General features: G+C 35.7%; 1 protein-coding gene across 2 annotated transcripts in view; it reads left to right on the top strand.

The window, feature by feature from the left end:
• The first annotated feature begins 326 nt into the window (after positions 1–326).
• The window catches only part of LOC149803128 (enoyl-CoA delta isomerase 1, mitochondrial-like), a 45,405-nt gene continuing 33,113 nt past the window's right edge, over positions 327–12,618 (top strand). Inside the window, exons 1-2 of one of the 2 annotated variants that reach the window (XM_089952747.1) lie at positions 327–378; positions 9,271–9,393. In XM_089952747.1, the coding sequence (XP_089808873.1) occupies positions 363–378; positions 9,271–9,393 (139 nt within the window). In that variant the 5' untranslated portion in view covers positions 327–362. Of the gene's footprint in view, positions 379–692; positions 832–9,270; positions 9,394–12,618 lie in introns of those variants that run through there. The other variant, XM_089952746.1, reaches the window with a different exon arrangement.

Raw genomic sequence — 12,618 nt, 5'->3', positions numbered from 1 at the left:
TCCACAGTGAGATTCAAACCCATGACGTAGAAAGTTATCTTCATTTTGAGTTTTTTGTTATACATGCAATTCAAATTTACTTAGCCTTAATATTATTATTCAGTCTTGGCACATCTTTTCTTCGATACTAAGGCTACAATCGGTTTTTGTTCGAAAACATTTTACAAATAAATATACCAACATAAATCAAAGAAACTTGTTGCCTACAATTAAATGTGTTTAAATTAGCGTTACTTGCAAAAACATAGAAGCTTAAACATAGTTGTGAGTCCTTGAACCCTCTTGTGCAGACAATCTTCAGTTTGGTCCAAAGGAAAATCGATTTATCTCCCTTACAGCCTTTTCAGAGAAGAAGCTTCAATATGGCTGCGCGCATAGGTAAGTTATCACGGTAGTCTCAATGTCAAACACAAGTGCCCAGTCATATGTTTACGAAGCAGAAGTTAACAAATAAGTAAAAGCTACTTCAATATTGTTAATTTGTACTTAAAGCCATTCCAACTTTTAATACATTTCTTAAAATCATTAAAAGAAGCAGTTGTTCCAACGATATATGGCAAATTCGGATAATCCTCTCGTGTAGGACGTATCACATAATATTTTTGTTTAATACCTAAACAAAAATAACACGTGATATGTCTTTCATTGTAGGACTAATTCGGACAATGCCACGGCAAAATCGGTTCTAGACCAGGAAGTTGTTCTCCGCCTTTTTTCTGACATTACGGAAGAAAGGCGAACAATTTGTCTAAATGGGGATGAAATGCGAAGCTGGCCATGTGAAATGCAATATAATTAACAAAAACACTGGAACACGCAGCTTTTATTTTCGTAGTTATTCCTATTTTCATTAAGTTATCATTTTGTTTATTCCAATTAAAACGATGTCCAGAAGATTTGCAGAATGTAGATGTTCAGTACTTACTGAATAAATCATGAACTGGACAGGACCAAAGTTTCTTTTTCTATGTTTTATTAAGTACTGTTAGTATATAGTACAATATACATGCACAGTATAAAAATAAATTAGATATAAATACAATAAAATCATTAGCATGCTCAGACCAAATTAGCAGACTTGGACCAATGATGCAGACAATAAATTGTTACTCCATGGTTCCTGCTTTCACGAAATTTGTTCAGTGTTAGTAATTTTATTATTTTGTGGTAAGTTTCATGCTTGAACAAAGGTTCTGATTGATTGATTACTTGGATTTACATCGGGTGCGCCGGAAAGGGCATGTGTAACGGGTTTATTCCCACACAGCGGGATGCTAAATGTTCCTGGGGGAAGGAATTAGTGCCACATCCCCCAGGCATTTATGTGCTCAAGGAGCACTGCTAATTTAGCCATCAGGTCGTAGGACTGTATGTCCCTAACGACCTGAATGAAGGGCTTTCATGAGTGGGAATGGGCCCAACACACACTCATGTTAAGAAATAGTTGATTTCAGTCCATTGTTGACTGGACTAGATGTCGACCCAGTCCGTATGTAATGCCCGTTGTGATTGGTCACAACGATGACATCACATCGGGACACCTAGCTTTAGGCAGGTGGAAATTGTTCTACATCTCTGCCATTATATGATGTCCAGTAGAGGCAAGAGGGCAAGGAACTCAACAAGCCAGCCATGGATGTCGTGCACTCCCATGATCACCAGCCCATACTTAGTCAGATTTAGTCTTATGTACTAATTTACAATAACAAATACCAATAATGTGTTAGCCACCTGTGCAGTTGGGTCAAATCAAAACAAGTTGTACTATTTTCCTACGTCCTAACAATTGGAAAAATTCTACTACATAGTGTACGTTGTAGACACCCTACAAATTTTTAATAGCTAATGTATATGAGCAACATATCAAAAGTTTGGTCACTGTTAGGTCATAAAAGGTTTGAATTTTGAAGCGGTGGATTGAAGGATCAAGTTAGTGTACATAATAGTTTTATTGAAATGGGATACCAAGCCAAAATGGTTCTCTGGATAAAAGGCAATATTGGTAGCCCTTAGAAGGGCTTTTTAAGATAAAGTTCCCCGTTTTTCTTCTGCCTCTTTACATTTCTCTGCAGTCCTTTTTCCTCGCAGGTAATTTCGGGGAAATGGTAGCTGTGTAGCGTAGAAATGTAGTTAGCTGCTTCTAGCTGCTGGACTGTGTAGTTCTTGTAGGCCTCTTGAATTTTGTTGTTGTGGGGTTTAACGCCATTTTTCAGCACATGATAGGCTATGCATGGCGGCCAGTATTAATGTTGGAGGAAGAACCCAGGAAAACCCCGGGAAGAACCACTGACCCACAAGAAGCTACTGGCAAGCTTTCTCACATACCCACATTGGCCGAATCCTAGACTCGAACCTACGCAGACAGAGGTGAGATGGCAGTGATCCATAACGGAGAGCACTTTAGACCACTCGGCCACTTGGGCTTTTTAAGATAAAGTTCCCCGTTTTTCTTCTGCCTCTTTACATTTCTCTGCAGTCCTTTTTCCTCGCAGGTAATTTCGGGGAAATGGTAGCTGTGTAGCGTAGAAATGTAGTTAGCTGTTTCTAGCTGCTGGACTGTGTAGTTCTTGTAGGCCTCTTGAATTTTGTTGTTGTGGGGTTTAACGCCATTTTTCAGCACATGATAGGCTATGCATGGCAGCCAGTATTAATGTTGGAGGAAGAACCCAGGAAAACCCCGGGAAGAACCACTGACCCACAAGAAGCTACTGGCAAGCTTTCTCACATACCCACATTGGCCGAATCCTAGACTCGAACCTACGCAGACAGAGGTGAGATGGCAGTGATCCGTAACGGAGAGCACTTTAGACCACTCGGCCACTTGGGGCCACCGTAGGCCTCTTGATAGAATTGTGTGAGGATTTTGACACCATAGTGCCACTCGCTACTCATTTATTTTTGCTTTTATTTATGTTAGGTGTTTCATGCACTCATTGCAGGCTTATTTGTGTCTGACTGAGGCAAGGGAGGAAGTGACCAGGAAAGCAGGCAGGTGTCTGCTCTTTCCAGGGTACTGGTCTAAATGGATGTACTTGCAAAAACTTTTAGTTTTGATTCTTGTTTTTGAAATTGTTCTAAAGATGAGCTAGGTTAGATTGGATGGAAAATTCTGTTCTGCTTTGGTGTTAGTATGGTCTGTATCACAGAAGTAGGCCGCAGTATTACCTTGGCTGTCTTTCATGTTAGAGTTAGGTAGAGAACAGAGAAGTAGAGTTGTTTTTGTGTTGTGTTTTTAATTAATTTTTGGGGTTTTTTTTGACATTTGTTAAAAATAAATATTATTTTTGTTGATTTTTATAGATATATTTGGGATTTAAGAAGACGGGAACCATTGCTGATTATTCAGGTCCCTAGGGATGTATCAGAAGCGCCCATCTGTCTATGTTTATTAATCTGGTTTTAGAGAGTGTTTGGGTGGGTTATGTATGATTTACAGGTTGTTATTTTTGAGCTAGAGGGACACCCTTGCTGAGTACTCAGGTCCCCCAGGACATATCACAGGTGCCCATCTGCTAGTGGAAATTTATTTTTAAGTGAGTTTGGGTTGTTTATTTTATGTTTGTAGGGTGTTTTATATTTTTTCTTTTAGTTTAGATGTGTCTAGGAATTTTAGTATGTTTTGGTAGGTCATATTTATGTTGGGGTTGTTATTTTTAAGGAAATCTGGGTAAGTGGTAGGGGATCCATGTTTTTGTTGTGGGGGTGGGGTTGAAATTACATTCTAGCTACCTGATATTTTGAGCAGCTATTGAATATATGTAGCAGGTCTTTAATGGTTTTGCAGTGATAGCAATTGATATTAGCAGGCTTGGGTCCTTGATGTTTGCTAAACTTCCTGCTAATTTTGTTTTTCTGGCTACAATGTGATTGATAAATTTTTGGTCCAGGCTTTTCACTTTGGATGGTTTGATGGACCTCTTGGTTTCTTTTATAATAGGGTAGAGTATCCTGCCTTTGGTAGTGAAGTACCAGTGCTCCTGCTAATTCTGGTTAATATAGTTTCTTGTTATGCTTTGGGCTTCTGTTATGCTTTATCTGAGTGGGTTAGGGTTCCCTAACATGTTTTTTGAGATTTTGTCGGCTAGCTCATTGCCAGGGATTCCTATATGCGAGGGTATCCACATGAATTCAGCTATCTGATCCGCTGTGGATAATTCCTTTAGCATATAGAATGCTCTAGCCAAGAATTGATCTCTTGATTTGGTGCTGTGAGATTTGATGGATTCTATTACACTAAGTGAGTCGTTGATGATAACTGCCTTTGCAACTTTTTGGTCTTTAATCCATTTTAATGATTCTGTTATTGCCAGCTAGAATTCTGTGGTGAAAGCAGAGCAGCGGTCTGGTAATTTGGATCCCATTTGTATGTTGAATTTGGGAATAACCACTGCAGCTGCTGTTCTGGGGGGTTTGGTTGTTTTGGACCCTTTCTGTGAAAATTTTTACAAAGCCAAAGTAGGTGTCTTGTATTTCCACTGCTACAATGCTTTTGAGTTTATATTCTTGTTCCAGTTTGTTTCCATAATTGGTGACTCTAGTGTTGATCCTAGGAATAGGGTTTGTCCAAGGGGCAGGGTAAGGGGAGTGAATGTACTCTTCTTGTAGAGCAAGTGTTGGCACAAAGGTGAATGAGCTTCTTTGAACATATATTGGCAATGCAAGATAAATAGTCTTACATTATTTCCTTTGATTTAATGATTTAATATGCAGGACTGCCATTATTTATGTAAATTTGGATTTTATTTCCATAAAGGCAGTTTTGAACCACTTAATGTCACTGGCAAATAATAAACAAAAAATATAATATTTTTTTTTACAATTGAGAATGTCACATTTACATCTAAGTCAAGATTTAATAGTTTTAAAGTAATTTCCTGATTGGTTCACACTACATTCCAAATCAGCACATAATTTGATCCAAATAAGTCATGGTCTGAATCGGCCTGCATCCATTTACATACATAATACACAAATTTGCTTTCATTGCTTTATCATGTTTTTGTTTCTAAATATTGAATATATTATGGACAAAAGGAGACATGCATCATTAATTTGGACACAAGCCATTAACATGATGAAATCAATAGATGTGTGAATCATTTTCCCCCTCCCTGAAAGATTGTAGACTTGTAAACTGTTATTTTTGTTAATTGCAAGCAGCTTCTAATATGAAGAAATGCAATAGACAGAATTTGGCTTTGAGAATCCCTGAACAGTTAAAAAATAATGTGAAATGGCTAAGTAATTGGCCTTAATGTATACCATCAGTTTGAAAGTAGGTATCTCTAGTTTAAATGTGGGTAGTGGTTAGATAGCTGATGACATTTATTTAGGATACATAGTACCATGGGCCAGGTAGTTAGCAGTGTTTTGTTTTTTTCTGCCTTAAAATGAAGTACAGTAGCTTGTAACTGTTCATTGCCTGATAGGACTAGTATTTTGTCCAATTACATCTACACATGTATGTATACTGTATAGTGCACCCATCCACAGGGACCTGAAATTATTGTCTTTATTTATATCACAGCTATACACTGTAACTTTTTTTAAAAGGTTTAGGAACCCTAAAGAATTACAACAGGAAGCTCCGGTTCCTCTGACCCCATCCATGTAACTTGAGTTTCTCTCAGGTTCATATCCCAGCATAATTTTTCACAATCTGTCATTCTCGTTGGCTGTGATGCATAAACCAGGATACTTTTTACAAGGGTCAGTGCGATCTTCTGTGTAGTTTTGCAAAGGATCATGAAGGGAAAACATATGAGTAGGAACAGTAGAGGGTCAGAATTCAGATATGAGGAATGAAAGTCAGTCCAAAATATTTTCTTACATATAATAATATGAGAAAGGAAATAATTTTTTAGGAGTTTATCTGATAATTAATCATTTAGTATACCATTATAAAAAATGTATGTGAAGAGGTTAAATTGAAAAATGAAATGAATCCCCAAAGTATAGTAGTATTTATAGTAAATAAGATTGATTATACAAAGTTACTGAGTTGCTTTGTAAGTGATAATTTTACATTTGTATGTAGACTCTCTTTTCTCACCTGGATTCCTTGTTTTCCTCTCCGGACCACCAATATCTAGGGACTGAGGGCCCATGACTTCTAGCATCAAAAGCTTACATAGATATCTGGCCAGTTGGCCTATAAAGTGCTGTTTATGACATAAACAATTGAATAAATGGAAGCCATGAATATATAAAAAAAATTCTGATGTTAAAAAATGTCTCAATGGTGTAGATTTCTGTAAAATTTTGTTTCATGAGGATGAGATCAGTATCATACAACCAAAAAGAGATGAATAGAAGGTGTTGCTGATGAGAAAAGTCAGTCGTATAGTTCTCTTGTATCACATGGTATGATGTAGGATATCAAAATGTGTTATAAGAACCTTCCAGTGTCATTTAAAATCAAGCCCTGGACTAGATAGTCCTTCATGTTGCACTTGCTTTTAAAATGTCAAAATTCCAAACAAAAATATTAGAATTAGCCAGCATAAAATAGTGTGCACAAAATTTGTAAATATCAAATAATAGTCTTTACAGACTTGGGTGATTCAGAAGTTTGATGTGTTGAATCTGAAAAAGTTGGGAATAACTGGGGAGGTGTAATATGCCACTGAGCAGTGCTTGCTTTAATACTATATACTGTAATAGGAGGGGATACAAAGTCTATTTATAGGGACTAGGAATAAAACTGGGTTGGTTTTTCTTACAGTCATGTGCACATACAATTAGAATGAATGGTTCAAATCAGCTAGTTAGTAAGTGGCCTCATTTGCCTAAACTGCTACTGTCCCCCCATATGAGGTTGAATACCCACATTATTCACTTAGAGTATTTGAAGCCCATTTACAACCAGATCACCAGCTACTGAGAGTGCAGTGAACCTCAAAATGTTACTGGGTCACAAAGTCAAACTGTCTTGTCAGGAATCAAACACAGTCTATCCAAGTCAACCAATCATACTACGAGACTGAAAGGTGGCCTTGTATACCTACTACTAAATGTAACAGGAGGGGATGCAAAGTCAAATTGTCAGGTCAGAAATCGAACACGGTTCATCTAAGTCAGGCACACATACTCCTAGACTTAAAGGTGGACTTGTATATCTAAATCTCTACAATACTTGGAGCCCCAAAAAATGGGTATGAATCACTGTATCTAAAACACAACTAAAATCTTCAGCATTGTGTCATTCAGATTTAAGTACCAGATAATTCATGAGTTCCCGCTAATAAAATTCTATCAGACTTGTTAGTAATTTACATTCCTGAGATAGCTGTATACACATATTTGTATGAAATAGCATTATGTACATATTTGTATGAAAAGCATTATATACATGTTTATATAAAATAGCAGTATGTACATATTTGTATGAAAAAGCAGTATGTACATATTTATATGAAATAGCAACATGTACATATTTGTATGAAATAGCAGAATGTAAATATTGGAATGAAATAGCAGTATGTAAATATTTGTATGAAAAGCATTATATACATGTTTATATAAAATAGCAATAAGTACATATTTGTATGAAATAGCAACACATACATATTTGTATGAAATAGCATTATGTACATATTTGTATGAAAAGCATTATATACATGTTTATATAAAATAGCAGTAAGTACACATTTGTATGAAAAACCAGTATGTACATATTTATATGAAATAGCAACATGTACATATTTGTATGAAATAGCAGAATGTAAATATTGGAATGAAATAGCAGTATGTAAATATTTGTATGAAATAGTATGTACATATTTATCTGAAATAGTATACATTATGATTGGAACTAAATTTAGCACAATAAAATTAATAGGAACCTGTATAATTCTGTATGTTGAAACAGAAATTTCATGCAGAAGATATAAGAACATTCAATATGTTGGTTTTAGGTTTTTCAGTCAGAGTCAGTAATATCTAGAAAAACACTATTCAGGCTCCTTTTTAAAATGGTTCCCATGTAATTGTTGTTTTTTTTGGGGGGGGAGAGGGGCAACATTAAGGTAGGGAACTAAGCAGCAGAATTAACCATAAAAAATAACTGATAAATTGGATCTTCAACAAACAGTCTGGTCACATTGTTTTGTTAGTCTTATTGTAATAGTTTCTTCATTTACCATCAATTGAAGATCTTAAATCCGTGCAGAAAATTTGTGATTACCAAATAATGAAATTAGTGTCATTATATATAAGGTGCTCCTCTGTGATAGATTATTAATATAGGCCTTTCAATGGATCAAAACAAAAAGAAGCCTGAATGACTAAGATAAAATATACTATTTATATTCACTTGTAGGTTGACACCAACTCGTAAAATATAGACCCTAATCTGCAATCAAATAATATGCTGGCAGATCAGAGTCTATGTTATTTTTTTCTGCTGATTATTATTGACAAACTGTGAAGACCCAGATCTGCATTATTATCATTTATTACAATTTTGCCACGATCTGGCAAAAGTATTGTATATTCTCGCTTATAAGTCCTGCTCGACTGCAAACTGCATAGACCAAAAATATATTTTATAATGCATCTTTAGTCTTTCAGGGTCTTTCTTATCAGCTGGGAGCCTGGTGATTTACCTGGCTACTTTTACTTTACACCTGACTCCTTTTTTAAAAAAAAAAACTGTATCTCTGTTACGGGGAGGTTCCCTCACACCTTCCACCTACTTTGGCAACTCACCCTACAACTTTAAATCTAATGGAAGGCCCTGGTTTATGTAGTTTATTAGGAGTAATCAGTAGAACTTACAACATAGACCCTGATTTGGTGGTACATGCAATGGCAGAGCAAGGTCTATGTTTGCAGTTGGACCCAACTTATAAGTGAGTATATATGGTAGTAGTCTATAGTTATTTTGGCTGTCATAATTGGGATTCAAGGGCATAGTTCATACTTCAAAGACATGATAAGCACAGATACTTGTATATAAGTATATACTTAAAAGTGAAGTCTAACGAACTGCACAGACCTAGATCGGTGTTGTTTGTTCTTTTGAATACTTCTATGAAACTGTAATGACCAGGTATGTCAGTGCATTATGTAATGGAACATATGGGTATATGCAGTTTGCATTTGGACATGACTTACAAGCTAGTATATATGGTATTTAAAAGTTGGTGAAGTCAGTTAAAACAACAAGACTACCATTGTGTATTTTATACACTTCATGTACATGCTTTTTTTGTGATTATGAGGAAGAATGTGTCAATGTATCTTTATTCGAAACCATTTTATCTGCAGCCTTTACCAGACTAACAAGAAATTGGTGTGAAGTGGGCAGGTCAAGATCACTGTTGTTGCAGTCAGCAAGATGGGTGACTTCAGCATCAAAGACATTAACTGTTTCCATGGATGATAAAACAGGTAGTCTGTCTCAGTATGGTTAACATTTAGGCTGTTTTCGGCTTTTGCCTATGGTATTTAATATCAAAACAATAATCCAGGACAATGAAATTGAGTATAGATAAAAAAAAAGTAATAAACAAACACAGTACAATCAGAACATACCTAATACCCAAGAAAGGCAGTTTTAACTATTCATGTGTTGAATTCACTATTTTTCATAGGGTACCAGTTTTGGATTTTGTTGTTGTCACAGACCATTAATTTCAACACCCAACAAATAATGATTGATCTGTGGATACAGTTTACAATTCAGGTCCACTGCAAAAAACATAGACCCAAATCTGCTGTTGCATATGTGCTAGTAGATCAGGGTCATGTTGTTTGCTCCATCAATTGCCCCTAACAAACTGCATAGACCCTGAGTTGCTCGCATACTATGTGATGGTGGGTATCATTCTATGCAGATTGCAGTTGGACCTGACTTATAAGCCAGTATATATGGTAACAGTATTGTAGAGTGTCAATTATGTTAGACGTCTGCTTAATTTTAATGTGATTTCTCCTGGTCCTAATTAAATTGTGTCTCACCTTTGAATGGCAAGATCTAGTTATCACTTTTCGGTCATCATTGTTTACACTAGCTGCATTGACATTTGTTTGAAGGTCATGTATTAAAGCTGTGAAGGACACATCATTAGTTGCTGTGTTCAACTGAAACATTGGGATAATATGTATAAATGTGGTAACCCAATATGCTGGGAGTTCCTTTATTACCTGCATAAGCAGCATTCTGTGTCATAATAATGCTGGTTAATTCAAGCCACTGCCTTTCATAGTAAAATAATCTTGATAAATATTACTTGTAGTATGTAGATTATTGGTTCCACACCTGTACAAATAAAGGTGAATATGACCTACATTTCACTTGTACTGGGTCACATTTTGGCATTTAGCTCATGACTAGGTAGGTTTTTATTGCATGCTGTGTAATTCCCATTCAGTCTAGAATCATGAAGCTTGTTGATGGAATGCATTTTGAGGAACACTATTCCGTCAGGTCAGAAGTTGGTCATTATGGCATATATTTTGCACTTCATGAACTTGGGTAAAATTTGTATTTTCTGGCACTGTTCATGCAACAGTCATGAAATTGATAATATGCATCTATGTTAGTATCACTTTTAAATGAACATTGTGACCCATATATCAGTTTTTATTGGCTTTATTGCAAAAAGATGTTATTGATCTGTATTTCATGCCTCACTAACTTTCTTGACATTTTCTGTTTGAAGTTCATTTATTGGGTGGTGTTTATGTTAGAATTATGAAACCTTTTCACTGGATGAATCTCTGTTAGTGCTATGGTCATACAAAATAGAAGGTCACTGTGACCTACATTTTATGGTTTACTAATATAGGTTAAATAGTTACGTTTAGCTCTTGAGCACATACATTTTTCCATGCTATTGTAATATCTTTTATTTTCATGGGTCTCAATTTTTGTTGTTTTGTTTAAAAAAACAACCTTAAATTCATGGTTTTACCTGTCAAGTGAAGGTATTTAATTCGTGGCTTAACCTCAGCAAATGCCCTAAATAAAGAATATGAGAGAATAAAACTATGAGAACAACAAACAGTGACCACTTCAGTAGTTAAAGCAATACTAACTCCTGTTGAGGACAAATCAAACAACTGTCATTATGAATCATTGGCACTCAGCATCAAAGGGAGTCGATATAATCAACATAAAAGGGAGTCAATACAATCAGCATCAAAAAGGGAGTCTATACAATCAACATAAAAGGGAGTCAGTACAATCAACATCAGAAGGGAGTCAATACAATCAACATCAAAAAGGAAGTCAATACAATCAACATAAAAGGGAGTCAATACAATCAACATCAGAAGGGAGTCAATACAATCAACATCAAAAAGGAAGTCAATACAATCAACATCAAAGGGAGTCAATACAATCAACATCAAAAAAGAAGTCAATACAATCAACATCAAAGGGAGTCAATACAATCAACATCAAAGGGAGTCAATACAATCAACATCAAAAAGGAAGTCAATACAATCAACATCAAAGGGAGTCAATACAATCAACATCAAAGGGAGTCAATACAATCAACATCAAAAAGGAAGTCAATACAATCAACATCAAAGGGAGTCAATACAATCAACATCAAAAAGGAAGTCAATACAATCAACATCAAAAAGGAAGTCAATACAATCAACATCAAAGGGAGTCAATACAATCAACATCAAAAAGGAAGTCAATACAATCAACATCAAAGGGAGTCAATACAATCAACATCAAAAAGGAAGTCAATACAATCAACATCAAAGGGAGTCAATACAATCAACATCAAAAAGGAAGTCAATACAATCAACATCAAAGGGAGTCAATACAATCAACATCAAAGGGAGTCAATACAATCAACATCAAAGGGAGTCAATACAATCAACATCAAAAAGGAAGTCAATACAATCAACATCAGAAGGGAGTCAATACAATCAACATCAAAAAGGAAGTCAATACAATCAACATCAAAGGGAGTCAATACGATCAATGACAATAAGCTAAAGGACACGTGTCTGATCTCTTCCATAAAACACTGTCCTTACTTTCTGACAACCACTGCATTAACACAGTTGCTGAAGAATGGTAGAATTAAGTTTGGATCCCCATCGGTTTGGATAATATCATCAATCCACATTGTTAGGTATATTTAATTATATTGTGTATTTGACTATTCTCACGTTTTTGTTGTTGTCATGTTATAAGTTATAAATAGGTTGTTTACTCATACATGAGGTCAAGGTATATCCTTATTTACAAACATAGAATGTGTTAGGAACTTGGAGACCCGAATTGCAGAATTTAAACTATGGGGAAGGATTAATGAGCAAGTAACCTAATGTGAAATAGCAATTCAGACAGTACTACGCAAAAATCTGGCAAAGCTTCACCCCTCACCCTTCCCTGTACACATGCATACTTTTTTACACACACCCCACCTCTGTATATATGCTTGACCACCCCCACCCCCACCCGCATTTCTATAGAACTGCCTATATTTAATCCATGCAGAAACGATCAAGAATTAATATTAACATGTTTAATAAATCAGATAGTCCACTGACGTTGAATGTCTGTCTGCATCAAAGAAATAAGCTGCACAACTTTAAAAAGTTTGTCTTGTGTCCGCTAAAATTCAAATGCCGACTAAACCCAGTAGA

Source organism: Sinohyriopsis cumingii, chromosome 3 (genome assembly GCF_028554795.1).
Source record: "Sinohyriopsis cumingii isolate HCF-2022 chromosome 3, ASM2855479v2, whole genome shotgun sequence".
Classification (NCBI taxonomy): domain Eukaryota; kingdom Metazoa; phylum Mollusca; class Bivalvia; order Unionida; family Unionidae; genus Sinohyriopsis; species Sinohyriopsis cumingii.
Note: the sequence above shows the minus strand (reverse complement) of the source record. Positions and strands in the feature narration are given on the sequence as shown.